Source organism: Lathamus discolor, chromosome 3 (assembly GCF_037157495.1).
Source record: "Lathamus discolor isolate bLatDis1 chromosome 3, bLatDis1.hap1, whole genome shotgun sequence".
Lineage (NCBI taxonomy): Eukaryota > Metazoa > Chordata > Aves > Psittaciformes > Psittacidae > Lathamus > Lathamus discolor.
Genome location: NC_088886.1, coordinates 76,430,239 through 76,447,291, shown reverse-complemented (window position 1 = coordinate 76,447,291; position 17,053 = coordinate 76,430,239). Strand labels below are relative to the sequence as shown.

The 17,053-nt window shown below is 37.9% G+C and overlaps 1 protein-coding gene across 1 annotated transcript in view; it reads left to right on the top strand.

Annotated features, from left to right (window-relative positions):
- Positions 1-17,053, top strand: part of COL5A2 (collagen type V alpha 2 chain) — a 113,644-nt gene that overhangs the window by 88,845 nt on the left and 7,746 nt on the right. The window contains exons 25-50 of the mRNA XM_065669885.1: positions 620-718; positions 1,408-1,461; positions 1,953-2,051; positions 2,154-2,207; positions 2,304-2,357; positions 2,849-2,902; positions 3,480-3,533; positions 3,869-3,913; positions 4,734-4,832; positions 5,684-5,791; positions 5,907-5,960; positions 7,639-7,692; positions 7,814-7,867; positions 8,873-8,926; positions 9,756-9,863; positions 9,973-10,026; positions 10,370-10,423; positions 11,466-11,627; positions 11,736-11,843; positions 12,889-12,996; positions 13,191-13,244; positions 13,568-13,675; positions 13,804-13,857; positions 15,164-15,271; positions 16,156-16,209; positions 16,820-16,927. Coding sequence (XP_065525957.1) covers positions 620-718; positions 1,408-1,461; positions 1,953-2,051; positions 2,154-2,207; positions 2,304-2,357; positions 2,849-2,902; positions 3,480-3,533; positions 3,869-3,913; positions 4,734-4,832; positions 5,684-5,791; positions 5,907-5,960; positions 7,639-7,692; positions 7,814-7,867; positions 8,873-8,926; positions 9,756-9,863; positions 9,973-10,026; positions 10,370-10,423; positions 11,466-11,627; positions 11,736-11,843; positions 12,889-12,996; positions 13,191-13,244; positions 13,568-13,675; positions 13,804-13,857; positions 15,164-15,271; positions 16,156-16,209; positions 16,820-16,927 — 2,016 coding nt within the window. The remainder of the gene's footprint in view (positions 1-619; positions 719-1,407; positions 1,462-1,952; positions 2,052-2,153; positions 2,208-2,303; positions 2,358-2,848; positions 2,903-3,479; positions 3,534-3,868; positions 3,914-4,733; positions 4,833-5,683; positions 5,792-5,906; positions 5,961-7,638; positions 7,693-7,813; positions 7,868-8,872; positions 8,927-9,755; positions 9,864-9,972; positions 10,027-10,369; positions 10,424-11,465; positions 11,628-11,735; positions 11,844-12,888; positions 12,997-13,190; positions 13,245-13,567; positions 13,676-13,803; positions 13,858-15,163; positions 15,272-16,155; positions 16,210-16,819; positions 16,928-17,053) is intronic.

Genomic DNA, 17,053 nt, shown 5'->3' with positions numbered 1-17,053 from the left:
TCTAGGCAAATAGGCAGATCCTCAAAATCACTGAAAGCAGGATCAAAAGGAGTTGACAGGTGCCAAAAAGGGATTTGAATGTTTTGAGGCTAAAAGTTTTCTGGGAAAAATCACTTTCAGTTCCTGTGATGTTCAGTTTTGCTTGCTTGTCCCTGACTTAATGCTCCTTCATGCTGAAATATGGATAGATTTGACCGGTTCTACTATTTTTTTTCTTCATTTATTGCTCTATAGTAGGTAACTATATGAAAGCCTTTTCTTTGTGTGTGGACTGTTTTTCCTAGACTTGTCCCTTGAACAGATGTGCTTATCTGTCTTTGGCTTTCCTAACCTTTTTAACACTTCCAGGAAACTGGCTCACATATTTATTGGTCTAGTGTTCCTGTAAGTCCCTCACTTAGTAAAAATGCAGGGATTCTAAAATAATATTTTTTTTTAAGTGACAACTTTTAAATAATAATTTGGGAAAATAGTAGTAGTAGTAATAATAATAACAAGCATTAATTATTTGGAACTCTGCAAAAGAATAGATCCTTAATAGAAGATACCTGTTTTATTTAACCTTCCCTTACAGTTGCTGTTCCACCTCTTAACTTGTAGCCTAATGGTATCTTTCTAGGGTGCCCAAGGGGAGCGTGGTCCTGCAGGTTCTTCTGGTCCTAAAGGAGGTCAGGGAGATCCTGGGCGTCCCGGTGAACCTGGCCTCCCAGGTGCAAGGGTAAGGAACGAATAGCAGTACACTATAAACCACGGCATTTTTCATTTTCAGAAAGCAACAATGAACTTTGCAGAATTAAGAAGCTGTTATAATAGGACAGACTTGTTTCAGTGGAGCTATTTAAAGGGTAAAGGCCAAAATGTCTGTCTGTCTTCCTGCTAATGTTGGTAAGCACACGTTCCACTTGCCTCTGAAGAAGGAGAAATGACCTTGACTGGGACAAGCCAGGGGAACTGAAGGGGGTGTGCTTGTAAAGCACATAGTTGCCACAGATAACCTGAACTAAGGGGCGAGTTAATTGAGGTCCAACCTTCATTAAACTGGTGATTGATAGTTGAGTGGTGCATGTCATCTAGAGAATTTTTCAGGAAAAATATTTGAGGAGAATTTGGAATATCACAAAAGCAGAGAAAGGGGTGTTACAGATCAGATAATGGCAGAAATAAAGATGAGCCTGTGAGAAGCTTGAGAGGTGTAAAAGCAAGAACAGGGGAAAAAAGAATAGGAAAAACGAAGATCAAAGACAGTGGGGGATGAAGCTGTAAAGTGAAGACAAAGATGAACAACTTTGATACAGAAAAGTTCGTACTATGGTAGTAACTGAGCATGTCTTTTGCATTTATTTGCATTTCTCTATTGTTCTAGAATTATATGCAGAACCTTAACAACAATGTTACTCTTACTTTTAGGGTTTGACAGGAAATCCAGGTGTTCAAGGCCCTGAAGGAAAACTTGGCCCCCTGGTAAGTGACACAAAAACTTAGTACTTTTAATTAATGCAGATCAATTCAAGGATCCCAACTCCCTGAAATTACTTTATTAATTTCAGTTTTCTTGATTTCTGCAAACTCATCTTCTGTTCACCTTAGATTCCTGGCTCCAAAAATAGTGCAAATACTGTACGTTTAGTTTTGCCTCTTCAGCAGTATCTGTTGTTTAGCAGCTGCTGCAATATTTTTAAGCCATCTTGAACTCAGTATCGTTTCTAACTGTCTCTTCAGGAAAGCACTAAAGTATTAGTGGCTCTACTATAAAAATTGCATAATATTTAGTTAAATCCAGCAGTATGGCTACAGCTGTGTCTGTCTTAAAAACAAGTTGATTGATAACTGCAGCACCAAACAAAATTTTTTTTTTTTTAATATATATATATGCAAACATTTTACAGGGGTAAATAAGTTCATAAGCATAAATACATTTATAATCAAATGTGGAAAATGCTTTATCCCTGCAGGGTGCTCCTGGAGAAGATGGACGTCCAGGTCCTGCAGGTTCAATTGGAATCAGAGGTCAGCCAGGCAGCATGGGCCTTCCTGGCCCAAAGGGTAGTAGTGTGAGTATGGCACCTGGTACCCAAGATCTGTTTAACTTTAAACATTTGCATATATCTTAATAGATATATCTAAACCCAGTAAATTTTAACTCTGCAAATCAGGGGGATCCTGGAAAACCTGGAGAAGCAGGCAATGCAGGTGTCCCAGGACAGAGAGTGAGTGTGACTGCTATTTGCAGTGATAACAAAATATGGTGCTTTTCTGTTATGTATGTTCACTATACAATACTTCCTATGCTATTTTTAATTCAGGGAGCCCCTGGTAAAGATGGTGAAGTTGGTCCTTCTGGTCCTGTTGGCCCACCCGTAAGTCAGCTTTTACCACTCTGCCTACCTGCCAGTCACTCCATTCATTCATTGCTCTTCTGCTTCTGTTTTTATCTATCTTCATGCCGGTTGTTGATTCCAAACAAAAAATCACAGGAACATTTAAAGAATTTTTTTTCCTAGAAAATGGGAAATTTTGTGTTGAATAATATATTAGTAGTTTAATTCCTTTTACTGACCATTACAAAAAAATAGGGCAGGGAGCAAAATTTTCTCGTAGTTCATACCCCTAGCTTCCTTAGTTTCAATGGAACTGTTTCCATGCCAGCACAGAACTTCCAGGGGAGGATCTTAGAGAAATGATGTACATTTTAGTACATCTTTTAGATAAGGTATGCCTTATCCCGGGGTTAAGTAAAAATATATAATAAACAAACACATAATTGAAAATACACATATTCAGAGAGAAGAAAAATTGTGAGGCCTGTCTGTATTCCTCTGCTGTATACTTACTACTTTCTTTTGTGTAGGGTCTAGCAGGAGAAAGAGGAGAACAAGGCCCTCCAGGTCCTACAGGGTTTCAGGTATGTGCATTCATGTTTTTTTAAAGAAAGATTAAAAACCGATGTCAACTTAAATTGGAGAAATTCAAACAAATGATGTATAACAAAACGCAACTTCAGAACTAAGGCAGCGACGTTAAGAATAATGAGTGGTACTTAGCTTTCACATCAGCTGTGCGCTAAACTGAGCTGGCAAAGGCTTAAATACCAGCTCTGTATCCCTTGAGAGAACCTTTGTTGTTTTTCAGTTTTAATTTGGAGATTTTCCAAAGATGTGCCAAATATAGAGCTAAAGAATTGTTTTGATAATAAAATATTAATTAAGTCAACCTCTATTAATAGAGAACTTTATTTTTAGGGTTGATATGCCTTCGTCCTACAAATTAACATTAAAGAAAGGCTGCCATTTAGAACAGGAAAAACACTTTGATGCAGTATTCATGTATCTTTTTCTTAGGGATCTCTGAGAGCATACTCTAGTATGGGGTATAATACTACTCTGATATTCTTGGTGTCTTAGTTAAACCGAGATTTACATAATTTTCTACTATCTTAGTCATCTTTTTTTTTTTTTTTTTTTTTTTTACTTTTTTTACAGGGTTTGCCTGGGCCACCAGGTCCTCCAGGTGAGGGAGGAAAGCCAGGTGATCAGGTAATTTCTGTGTAATGTTACAAGAATGCATTTCATGAAGTACTTTTACCATTTTTTCTCTTTGTAATTTAATTTCCCACTCTGTTTCAAAATATGTACTGATGTAGTCTGAAAGCTGTCTGAGGACTGCTTTTTGGAAAAAATATTTTCTAGAATCTGACCGACTTCTTGGACTGATTTGGACTCTGCTCTTGTCTTGGACAAATAATAGTCAGAACTAGCCATCTACATTCATAGTACTTTGAAAATTAATTTTTTATCTCTAACTTTCATAACTGTAAGGCATTATTCATAAATAATGCTCTCATTCTAATGGTGAGTCCTGTTCTGCTTAGGGTGTGCCTGGAGATCCTGGAGCAGTTGGTCCATTGGGCCCTAGGGTAAGTGTTTTCTATGAGAGTTTAAACATTTCTAACAGTTCTCTGAGGTTGCCAGTTGACATAGAATGTGGACTTCAACATCTAAAGTGAGTATTTCACTTTTTCCCCACCAACAAAATTGTTGTAAACATGGATACATTTTAAGATGGCTTCTGTAAAACCTACCACCTTTAACAGTTTTGTAGCTCATGAAGTGGTGTTGAGTACTAGCTGCTAAACGATTTTGTTTACACCTAAGAAATGATGGGGTTTAGTTTGCTGAACAACATAGAATCGTAGACTAGGTAGGGTTGGAAAGGACCTTAAGATCATCTAGTTCCAGCCCCCTGCCATGGGCAGAGACACCTTGCAATAAACCATGTCACCCAAGGCTCTGTCCAGCCAGGCCTTGAACACCACCAGGGACAACACAGCTTCCTTGGTCAACCCATTGCAGTGCCTCACCACCCTCACAGTAAAGTTCTTCCTTATATCCAATCTAAACTTCCCCAATATAAGTTTGAACCCGTTATCCCTTGTCTTATCACTACAGTTCCTAATGAAGAATCCCTGCCCAGCATCCCTATAGGCCCCCTTCAGATACTGTAAGGCTGCTATGAGGTCTTCATGCAGCCTTCTCTTCTCCAGGCTGAACATGCTATTTCCTCTACCTTTAACAAGAAAAGCATAAAGCTGTTTTTTTTTATTTGATCAGTTCTCCTAGAACTTGTTCACAGGCTCTTTGTTCAAATAGCAGTGCTGCACTTACAGTGTATTTAGGATTTTGTCTACCAGAACAGAACCCTGATTTCCAAATAAGTAATAGTTTTTAATTTTGTAGGGAGAACGTGGCAATCCAGGAGAGAGGGGAGAACCAGGTGCATCAGGACTCCAGGGTGAAAAGGGTATGGCTGGAGGCCATGGTCCTGATGGTCCAAAGGTAAGCTGAATGGAGATTTGTGTTGCTGCAGTAATGTAATGTACGATACTGCTCATGCAAGCAAACATAGAGGGGTTTTTTTAGTTATAAAAGGGATAGCTCATATAAACAAGATCTCTTTCATGAAAAGGGCTTTAGGGAGACGTAAAATCCATTTTTATACCAGTATAAAAATATTAATAAATTACAAGATACTAAAATGTTGAGAAATCACATTTTGTATTAATTTTTATAGGTCTGAAGTTTAGAATGGCTTCTGTGCTTCTCAGTAAAACTGGGCAAATCCGTTTCTGAACTGCAGAAAACCCTCTAGCAATGTTTTAAGAGCCATTTCAGTTTGTATAAAGACATTTGGCAGGGATAAATATTTAAAAGAAAATGCTGAAAACACCATGCATTTCTTTCACCTGCAATCTATTTAGTTAGGCTTAGGAAGGTCACCCCAAGTAGGGATTGTGTCTAGTAATGTGAGACATGAGCTGTGAGAGCCAAAGCATAAATACAGCAACTCTGCCCCTGGAACTTCTACCTGTAGCTACTTTGTGTAATAGAACCATGTGGCATCAAGGTGGAAAGATGCGCGAGTTTCTTTTTTTGCCTGTTCTCATGCACTAAGTAAGTACTAATGTCTTTGGAAGGACTACAGTATTACAGTTCAGTATTACAACTGAACTTCCTGAGTAACACAATGGGAAAAGTATTTGGACATGAATAAAGTCCAACTTTAAGAGAAAATTATTACTTAAAACAGTGCCCTAGAGACTTTAACACAGGCACAATGTGTTCTGTAGCCTGGAGACAAAGATACTTCACAGATGAATAGACAGCAACTTGTTCTTTATTTGCTTCAGGGAAGTCCAGGCCCTAGTGGGACACCTGGTGATGCAGGCCCTCCAGGACTTCAAGGTATGCCTGGAGAAAGAGGGATCGCTGGAACACCTGGCCCCAAGGGTGATAGAGTAAGTGTTTACTTCTGTTGTCTCGAGTCAAGTCACCAGTCTGTTAATACTGCAATTATTCCAGGGTATTCAGCATCTAGTGTTATAGCTGAGACTTTCTGGGTATTTTCCATAGGGCGGCGTAGGTGAGAAGGGTGCTGAAGGTACAGCTGGCAATGACGGGGCAAGAGTAAGTAAATCCATCACCCTATTTAAACCTGTTCTTCACTCACCAGAATGTTTGTTTTGCTAGGGTACTCAACTCATGGAGTTAAACGCTACTCAGCCTGGTGATACTATGTGCAGAGTGGTTTGGGATGTCTGTGTCCCAAACCCCTATTTTGTATCATCAATAGTGGAGTTAAGATATCAAAGGAAAGGATTCCTAGAAGTAGTGTGTTGATTTGGGATTCAGCTAAGCTGACTATAGTAAAAATATTGAAAAAGGGACAGGTAGAATATATATATATAAAACAAAAAAGCAGCCCTTCCAGCTCTTACTCTTGTACTAAGGCAGATGCCACCTTCTTGTTTGGACTGAGTTCCACGTGGTCTGTCCTGAGTTTCACAGGTGAAAATTCCAGTAAAAGTACTAAGCCCCATATGGGCAGTAAGTCACTGACTACTGTAAAGCTTTGAATCTCCTATGCATAAATAACATGGTGAATCTCTTCAAGTCATGTTACATATGCTCTTCTGCATAGACCAGCTGTGCAATAATCCCCAAAGCACTGGGTTTGCTGTGTATTCACTGACCATATTTTCTTCCCAGAAGTTGAGTTACTTCTTACGTGAATCTTGGGTTTTGCAAACCAGTTGGAGTACTAACTGCTAGGTGTTTGCAAAGCAAGGTATATTCAAAAGATAAGGATTCTGCCTGGCCTAAATTTATTGTTAAAAGAGCAAAAGGTCTTTGGTGAAACCTTAGTGTACAGAAACACTACCTTAAAAATATCAGCTCTGAGCTGAAATGAGTTATACAAGTCAGATATTATCCAAAGATACAAAATAGTTCTTAGTCATTGTAAGGTGTGTTCTTAGCTTACAGTAACTGGTGAGAGGTTAAAGTAATGGTGAGCTAAATGTACATCCCTGTTCTGTAGTCAGGTATCTGCAGATATTTCTGCTAATGAACACTAGAGCATTAATGGCATTTACAGTATCCCTTGTTAATGCCTTCTTTTTCTATATTTCTCTACAGTTTGAACTAAGTTCCAGAGCAGTTCTTTTGTGGGAGGGGGAATTTTGTTCAAGACAAACTTGGTGCTAGTTTTGGTATTCGCTTCTAATTAAAGAGAACTGTAATTCGGGTATCTATTCAGGAAGGTAATATAGTTAATGTTGTAGGATCATTATGTGGAGTTGATGGGTCTGAATGGAAAATTTGCAACTTAACTGTTCCTGAAGACACAAAGGACACTTAAGGAGTTTGCAAGATATCAGTGAATCTTCAGAAGTAGTGATGGACACTTTAAAGATAATTGAAACAGTTAAATACTAGCATAAGAGAAGGAGCTTCAGTGCAAGTGGGGAAAAAGGACTGAATTTTCTCCTGAGAGAACAAAATAATGCCGGCATGGGTTTTTTTTAATCACTGGCCTTATGCACAAACACTACATAAAGGAGATGAAGTAAGTGAAAAAAGAGAATGAAGGAAAGCAGGTCCTTTGAGATGTGGGATTTTGGTCACTGGGAGAGGAAATTCAAGTCAGTTTTAGATAAAGAAAGCCCAACAAGTTTTCTGAGATAAAGGACAAGACTTTAAAGGAATGAAAAAGCGTATGGAAATACTAGCATATGAAAAGTTTTAAACTAACTGTTTTGAAGCACAACTTCTCTAACTTCTTTTCATCTTAATTTTTCAAAAGGGTCTTCCTGGTCCAATAGGCCCAATGGGTCCAGCAGGTCCCACTGGTGAAAAGGTAAACAGATTGTTATTCAATTCCCTACTGAAGTTTCTCGATATTATCGCACTGTATTGGCACTTTTGCTACTTGTCAAATAAGTTACTTGGGAAATAATAACCTTTAATTTAATTTTAAGGGTGAACCAGGTCCTAGAGGTCTAGTTGGTCCTCCTGGCTCCCGTGGAAACCCTGTGAGTAAACATGTTCGGTTTTTGACCGACATAAGTTGACAATATATAACACTTATTCGGACTCCAGCCATTTGTCTCATTTGCTGATATATTTTCCTCTTTTTCCTCCCCTTCCTTTGTAGATAAAATCTGTAGTTCTTTCTTGATGCTGTGCACTTGCAAAAACAAGTAGCAGATTTTTTACCTTGGCCCTATACTTGTGTTAGGGCAAAATTTACAGAGACTTACCCTCATTTACCTCACTCCTGAAACTGCACCACCACTTTTAATTGTTCAAAGCATGCTTATACCAGATACTACTGTAACCATACAACTATCTAGATGGACAAAGAGCAGAGGTATACCTGAGTTCCTCTAGTTATGTTAACTCTTGTCATATTCTGTTAATCTGTGATTTTAAGGGTTGACTTTGATTAGCGAATTAGAGGCTCAGCCCTTCTAGATCCTTCATACTGCTTGGAATTGATTATGTCTCTGTCATAAATCAGAGCAATCTTATTTCCAGTGTAAACTGGAACAGCTTCCACTCCTCTAGGGAGTGCTGGATCTTGGCAGACTTCAGCTCCTTTTCCAAACAAATGTTGTGTGGAAAGCTGAGTTGAAGCAGGTCATAGCCATTCTGATCTTGTAGAAGAATACATCTTTGAACTACTGTGTTTTTTTCCCAGTCTATCTCATTGGAATATGCATAAAATATGTGCTCTTCAGCTAATTGTGCCATCTGTGGAAGTAGTTGTGAGCAGAATTTCACCTACTGTGCTTTTAGTGCTTGCTTATGCCTTCCGTCTCTAAATTCTGAAAGTTTAAATATAATCTTGAACACAAGGCAGATGTTAACATCACAGCTAGCATTGTTTATTTCATGATTAAAAGTTCATTAATTCTGATTAATAGAGCAAAAGTGTAAGCACGTTTATGATAGTAGAGAGTTAACATCCTTCTGTGAATTATTCTGTATATAGAAAGACAATTGTTAAATACAATTATTCTAATTTTGTTGGCCAGGGTTCCAGAGGAGAAAATGGCCCAACTGGCGCTGTTGGTTTTGCTGGTCCCCCGGTATGTGTTTTGTGACACTAATGAGTTTCCTGTAGTCATGCTTTGACATGCTTAGTTTCGTTCATTATGAGTAATACTGCAGTGTTCTGGAACGTGAGTAGCATTTTCATTGCAGAAAGAGCTGTTTCTTTTTTTCAGGTAAAGGGCCAATAAATACCCTAGACAGTTAAAAAGTGATTTTGTTGATAAAATTATGTAATTGTTCACCAGATTCATATTTTCATGAATATGCTATGTTGCTCCTTTGGGATTAGAATGAGGCAAGTTATAAAGTGTCATCTACTGAAGGCATCAAAGATTTGTGCCCTGAGTAGTGAAGGCTGGAATGAGCTGATGGACCAAATGGAAGGTTTATGAGTTTTCCACTGAATACCCTAAACATTCCCACAGCATAAATACTCTGTATCAGACCTTTAAAAAAAAATCAGGTACATGCTTCCTTTGGAGGAAAAAAACAAGACTAGAAAAGGCAATGCCTTTTTAGTCCCTTTTACTTTTAAGTATGTAATAGATGATGAGGAAAATAGAAAATCTAAAGAAAAGGAAAATGTGAGCTAGATAAGAGAATATTTTAAACTGAAATTCTGACTTCACATGCTGTTCAAAATATCTCATTTGTGATCTTCTAAAGACTGTGGTGAAATGTTGCAGTTCTCTTCAACTGAACTGTTAAGCAAATGCTTAATGTGTTTTGTGGGCTGACATATTCTCCTATTATCTTTTGCCTTTTAGAAATTCCCTGCAAAATTACTTTTAGGCTGGAAAGATTTGCTGTTCTCTGACCTAATGTCTCTCCTATATATTATTTCTCTCCTAAATATTCTTACAGGGCCCTGATGGTCAGCCAGGTGTGAAAGGTGAACCTGGAGAACCTGGACAGAAAGGAGATGCTGGATCTCCAGGACCACAGGGTCTTGCTGGGTCTCCTGGTCCACCAGTAAGTATAAGTAACATAATCAGAGAACCAGTGGCATAGACTAACCTTGCTTGTTTAAAAAATGTTCTGAGTGTTCCCTATCACCCCTCTCATTCTCCTTTCCTCTTAGGGTCCTCAAGGTGTTCCTGGTCTGAAAGGTGGTAGAGGAACTCAGGGTCCACCTGTAAGTAAATTTTACTTTTTGACCCAGGTGCAGATAATTTAATCCTGAAATTTTATGTAATGTGTGCATCATTCCTCATTTCAGCTTGGTTTTCAGTCTGCAATTACTTACATAACATGTAATATGCAATATTATGTATTTATTATGTATGATATATTCTATAGTATTTAATACATATAATAGCATTAGATATAATAATGTATACTATATTCTATATTACATATTAACTTAGTTAATTATAATAGATAATTATTGTTTGCTTACTAATTCAACTGAGAACATCTGAGGGACCCGGTGCTGTATTTCTTGCAACAAAGTTTGCATTAAGATGTATTTTTTTTAGGGTGCTACTGGATTCCCAGGATCTGCTGGAAGAGTTGGGCCTCCAGGACCTACTGTAAGTCAAGTTTCATATTCCTAATAGGTGTGTTTTATAAATTTTAAAAACTTTAAGACAGAATACAACAGGAAAGGTGAAGAAGTGTTTTATGGCCTGCTGCTATAGATAACAGCTTGTCAGCACTGACTTCTATGACTTCATGCTTACAACCAACTGTATTAAATAAAACTCATCAGTCTTGGGCTTGATCTGGTGTCAGTGTGTCCAAATTAGTGCAAGATTTTACAATGCAATTAGGCTTTGAGTTGTTTGAGCTGCTCTAATAACTTAATTGCTTACAGGAACAAAACATGAACCTATATTGTCTTGCACTTTATACTTTCCTGTCCCTTCAGTCGTGACTGAAGTTAGGAGAGTTTTTGGGACAGGAAGGGCCCCCTACCAGGCTATTTCATTGGTGGATCATAAAATCCATTAAAATAAACAAGAATAATAATAAATAAAAAGCCCCCCACAGAATTCCTTCTATCTAAACATTTTCAGAAACACACACACGAAAATATTATCTGTCAATCAACAAGTGAGGATCCAGCTCCACACAGAAAACTGTCACTTACTCTCTTCCTATGCTTTTTAATGTTTTGATTGCTTTCACAGTGAGTTTATCAAAATGTGACATTTATGGAAAGCATAATATACATGTGAAGTCTTTTAAAAGTATTTGAAAAGTTAACAAAGGTCCATTTAAAATGCGAATTTGTGCTATATAAACTAAAAATTTGAATGTAGACTTTAGCTTGATGATATTGGGAAGAATGGTCAAAGGTGGGGTTTTTAGCAGTAGCTGTACATGCGAAGTTAAAAAAAAATATAAGAAAGGAATTTGGAATTGCAAATTGGAGGGGAGCTTGGACATAATTAGATGTTTGTTTCATCTTGTTTATGAACTAATAAGCTTTTCATAAGCTTTTAACTCAGTCACACTTTGGGCCTTCCATTAGCATATGCACGCTTCTAGTTAATCAAAACACAATCCTTAGATTTTGGTTGTCCTGATCAGAAAAAGGTCCAATGTAGTGAGGTGTTTTAATTTTCCTAGGGAGCTCCAGGGCCTGCTGGGCCAATTGGTGAGCCAGGAAAAGAAGGTCCCCCAGGTCTTCGTGGTGATCCCGGTTCTCATGGCCGTGTGGGAGATCGAGGGCCAGCTGGTCCTCCTGGTGGTCCTGGGGACAAGGGTGATGCAGGGGACGATGGGCAGCCGGTAAGTCCTGGTTGATGTTACTAACTTTTCCTGGGCCAGCTCTAGGCTTGGTCTCATTGATACTTACCCTTATTGCTACTGTAATGTTTTATCCTTTGTGTATTTCAGGGCCCGGATGGACCCCCTGGTCCAGCAGGAACTACTGGTCAAAGAGGTATTGTTGGTATGCCAGGACAACGAGGAGAAAGAGGCATGCCAGGGCTGCCGGGTCCTGCAGTAAGTAACAACCAAGTCAATATGCCACCAGCTGGGGCATTCTCATAATCTTTGTGGGATTCAGAACATAGTGCCCCATAGCACTAGGAGAAAGTTGGAAAAATCCAATTGTAGGAGAGAATATAGAGAGAATAGTAAATAGTTAAATCCCAGGCAGGTGCATGAGGTGGAAGATTTTGTTTCTGCCGCAAGGGAAGGTCTCAGCTTGGATCAAGAGTAAGTGGTTAATGGCATTAAGACTTCTAGCCAGAATGTTCCTATTTGACTAAAATTAAAAACTTGACAAAAAAAAAAAAATAAAATCTCAGACTTTTCATTTAGGTTCCCAAAGGTCGTTGAATATAAGTAAATATTCTGTAACTGCTATTTCATGAATTGTGAATTATGGTCTTCAAAATTGCCATTTGTTCTTTCTTTGCTTTAAGGTAGGATTTATAGATATTTATTGGATAGTCTTATGATCCAGGAGATCAAATCATTAAACGGACTATTATTAAAAGGAATGGTATGGAAGATCTGCCATTACCACTGGATCAATAAAAACAATTCATAGATAAAGTTGGCCAGAAATTATTTCAGGCTAACAAGGTTTGTTGGTGTTGAGATGGAGGGGAAAAAAAACCAAACCAAAACCCAAAAAACTCCAATAACAGCAACAAAAACATCATGTTACTCATTTCAAACTACATTATATTATTCCAGGCGGAAGACATTACCTATTGCAGGTAATGCCATCGGACATATCGATATATCAGGAGAGTTTATGTGTAAGAGAGTTGCTGCTAGATAGACCAATTTTAAGTGCAGTGCCTAGTCAATAAAAGCCTATTCAAAAGCAGATAACACAATTAAACTGCTTAAAAATACACAATGAATTAAATATATATTCAAAATCTAGAAGAACATTTTCCTTCATTGTCAGGTTTGAAGTTAAAAATAGTACTTCAGGCTGGATTAATGAGTAGTGTTTTGCAGGCAGCAAGGGATTTTTTGTGCTTTCTTTGTTTTATGATTTGAATTTTGATATATTTCTCACCTTTTCCAGGGGACACCAGGAAAACAAGGTCCCACAGGGCCACCTGGTGATAAAGGTCCCCCAGGACCTATTGGCCAGTCAGGTGCCACTGGGCCTGTAGGTGAAGGTGGTCCAGAGGTAAGTATTAGAACCTCAGAATATGAAATAAAAAACCCCAACAACAAACAAACCCCAAACAAACAAACAAAAAAATCCAGTCCAGTGGTTATTCTCCTTGACTTGAAGTTAGAGGTGGAGAACTTTCTAGTTCTTATGGCAATTCAAAATTACAGAGTTGATCAATACCCTCTATTTTTATTCTGTAACTCTAGGGACCTGCTGGCAATGATGGTACTCCTGGACGAGATGGAGCAGTTGGAGAACGTGTAAGAATATATTGTTTTCTTAAGTCACTTCTGGAAATCTCCATTTCGTTATTGACTTACTGTAGATTTTCTCTCCATTCAGTTAACTTGAATGGAGAACTTGTTCTGAGATTTTATCACATCTTTGAATAAGTAGTGTCTTTCAAAGTTGAGGAAACCTGGCTAAAAGCACCCATCTCCGCAAACTCAGACTCGAGTTCTTACAGAATTAATATCTTTGTGAATTCTAATTGATACAAAATAGATCAGCAATGCTAGAGTCTTGTTGCGTTGGTCTAGTCTGGTCTTCTTTAGATCAATAATGTTGAAATTATCTTTTGCAGGGTGATCGTGGTGAACCTGGCCCTGCAGGCTTACCAGGTTCCCCAGGGGGCCCAGGAACTCCAGGTCCTGTTGGCCCTCCAGGAGATGCGGGTCAAAGAGGTGAAACTGTAAGTGAGATTATTTTTTTTTTTTAATACTTTCCAAATGAAAAAAAAAAAAACCAAACAACAGGACAACAAACTTGTGTTTGCTTTTGTGCATTGCTTCACATATCTTCTGTATGCAATCTTTGTAGGGTTCTCGAGGCCCGATGGGTCCCCCAGGTCGTGCAGGAAAAAGAGGTTTGCCTGTAAGTACTCCATGGTCACTGTGGAAGTTGGACCTAAATGAGAATGCTAAACAGGGCTTCAACCTTTAGTGAGGGCTTCAACTTCTAGTGTCTGGATTGCAAGTGGATACAGGTAGTTTTCTGACCTGCAAACCTGTACAAATCTATTTGGATACACTAGTATTTCTAGACTGTCTTTAGCAACACTGCAAAGATATAATGAATGCTTTGGAAGCCTATTTATTTGGAGTTTGTTGCTGTCCAGATGATGGTAGGAATTCAGTTAGCAAATTGCTGGAGTCTGTGTTTGACAATTCAAATAAGGGGTAAGGAAATGAATGCAGAACAAAAAGGCACTTTTTTTGACAAAAATGGCAAAAATATAGCAAAATCACCTGTTCCCATGAAACTGCCTTAATGAAACTTAGGAGATTGACTTCAGTCCAAATGGAAAAACAAACAAAACCCATCTTTTTGCATTACATAACTCTTTTACAATCCAAGCTTGGAACAAAAAATTAATTGGAATCTTGAGAAATCCAAAAGAATGTTGTCTTGTCCCTAAGCAAATGTCATATGAGATACAGGAAAGGTTTATTGAGTAGTTAGTAATAATGATGCCATTGATAAGCTATTTGGAATCTGGCACTGAGAAATTTAGCGTGCAGTTTGAGCTGAGAAATACAGAATTGAAAGCAGAAGCTGTGTTTTTCCGGTGATTCTTGAATTAGTATAAAAAGTTTAAAACCATCAAAAATAGAAAGAGTGAAATTGTGATGGTAATAAAACCAAGCTGTTTGTACTGGGGAGCCTGAACATTATTGTCTGTAGTTAGGGAATAGAACTTCAGCTGTATTTTAATCATAGTGAAGGTGAAAGGAGCTGTCAGAAGTGAAGATGCAAGATGGAGGATTTCATACTGAAAATATGTTTTATCATTATGAGTTTGTGAGAGATCCACAATATTTCAATCTCATCTGCAAAAATGATTTGCCATATCCAGTAAGAAAAAAAAAAACCCTCAATCTTACAAATTTAGGTAAATGATTTAGTATCTTTACTTCAAGCTTTTTGTGACTGTATTATGAAGCTAAATAGACTAAATTTACCACAGCTAAACTATAATTAAGTATAGCACTGTTTTCTGTGATTATTTACTTACTTTTTGGTAAAAAAAATTAGTTCTAGGAGTTGCCCTACCCTGACCTTCTTTCTAGCTTTAGAAGTAAAGGGGTCTGAATGCAGTGTCTAAAAGTGAGTGAGAGATTTTTGAGGCTGGGGATTTTTTTCAGTTCACAATTTTACATTTGAACACTGACCTTTACAGGGTCCCCAAGGACCTCGTGGTGACAAAGGTGACAATGGAGATCGAGGTGACAGGGGCCAGAAAGGACACAGGGGTTTCACTGGGCTTCAAGGTCTTCCAGGTCCTCCTGTAAGTTGTTCTATTTTTACTATAATTTTATTTCCTTGATAGTTAAATAATGTACCAAGAACATAGTTATTTAAAATAAAAAAGGCAAACATGAGTTATTTCCCCCCCCCCCCCAAGGTGTTTGTAAGTGGCCTGTCTGTACTTGTTAATATTTTTAATGTAATTTTGCAATCCTGTTGCATGATGAAGTAAACTTGCGCTTTACAAGATACGTGTTCTCCTACTCTTGTTCCATTTATGCCAATCGCAACCTGCCAGCACAAGTTGATCACAAAAATTGATAGTTTCAGATAAGTACATTAGAGTGTGAAATCCTTTTTGCCAGTGTTTGAACTCTTTATAGTCAAGGAATCAAATGCAAAATCCTAGGAGTACTGTGGCAGTATCTCGCTAGTATTTTCAAAAACTTCATCATTTCAGTGGCAATTGAATGGAAATACGGTGGAAAACTTAATGTGTTTTTTTTTTACATTTGCTCACTGATTCTCTGCAAGAGCTGGAAGTTTAAACATGCAAGAAAAGAGTCAACAAGAAAACCCCACATCCAAAGCAACTTTCCACTTCATAGTAGTGCTGTCAGTTACTCTTTTGTAAGCCAATCTATCTGATTCTAAATGCTATGAAAGCAAAGTCTTTCTGCAGAAACAACTTTAGATATAACCAAGCACTGGTAAATTCTATTAATCTAATTGTGATTAGTTGTTACTTTGTGACAAAAGAGAACAGTAGAATGAAAATTAATTGTAAGAGGGAAAGGTACTACTGATAGCTTATGTATATTATAATCCTATTCCTACAGAATTGTATATATCACACACTAATTCTTTAAAACTAAAGGAATATGCTTTAAATGTTACAATTATATGATAATTTCTTCTTTTTAGGGTCCTATTGGTGAACAGGGCAGTCCTGGCATTCCAGGCCCATTTGGCCCTCGGGTGAGTATTATGTTTAAGGTTTTTCTTGCTTTTTTTTGTCCAGATTTTTATTTCTACTTCACATTCTACTTGACATTGGTGTAGTTTATAGCTAGAAAAAAAATTATTTCAGAATAACTACAGGGCTACAGTCTCTTTTTACAGACAATTTTGCTACAGCGTATGCAAAGCCATATATGTGGCAGCTCTGCTAATTACTACTCTTGCCTTTCATACCCCCAAGTATGTCATTCACCCAAAATTAAAGGAGAACTATGACTTCCCTTGGTTTTCCCAAGTGACGGTCTGTCTCTTAGTCCATATACGTGTAGGTGTACAGCAGCTACTCCAGTATATGTAGCACCTGGAACTGAACCCATGTAACTGTTTTCCTGTAACAGGAAAAAAAGTATGCATTTGATCCAAGGTATGTTCACAGAGGTGATTCACTTCGGAACACCAGCATTGAAGCTGCCTTCTTACTTTTAGAGAAGAAGTAAAAGGGTGATTTTTTTAAAGTTTTGTAATAGACACAAATAATTGTATTGCTTCCTGAAAAGTTACTGCTTGTAAACTGCTTTTTTGTTATTAAATGCTAAAATAGATTCCTTCTTTCTCTTATAATTCCTAGGGTCCTCCAGGTCCAGTTGGTCCTTCTGGCAAAGATGGAAGTCCTGGTCCACTTGGACCAATTGGGCCTCCCGGTGTTAGAGGGAGTGTAGGAGAAGCCGGACCTGAGGTAAGTTGATGGGAATATGAGGGAAAAGGTTACCTTTACATAATCAGGTTTATTTACAGTCCATTGCATCACTTTCTCAAGCATCCCTGAGCTCAAGACAAGTGGTAAGATTTGATACAATTTCTC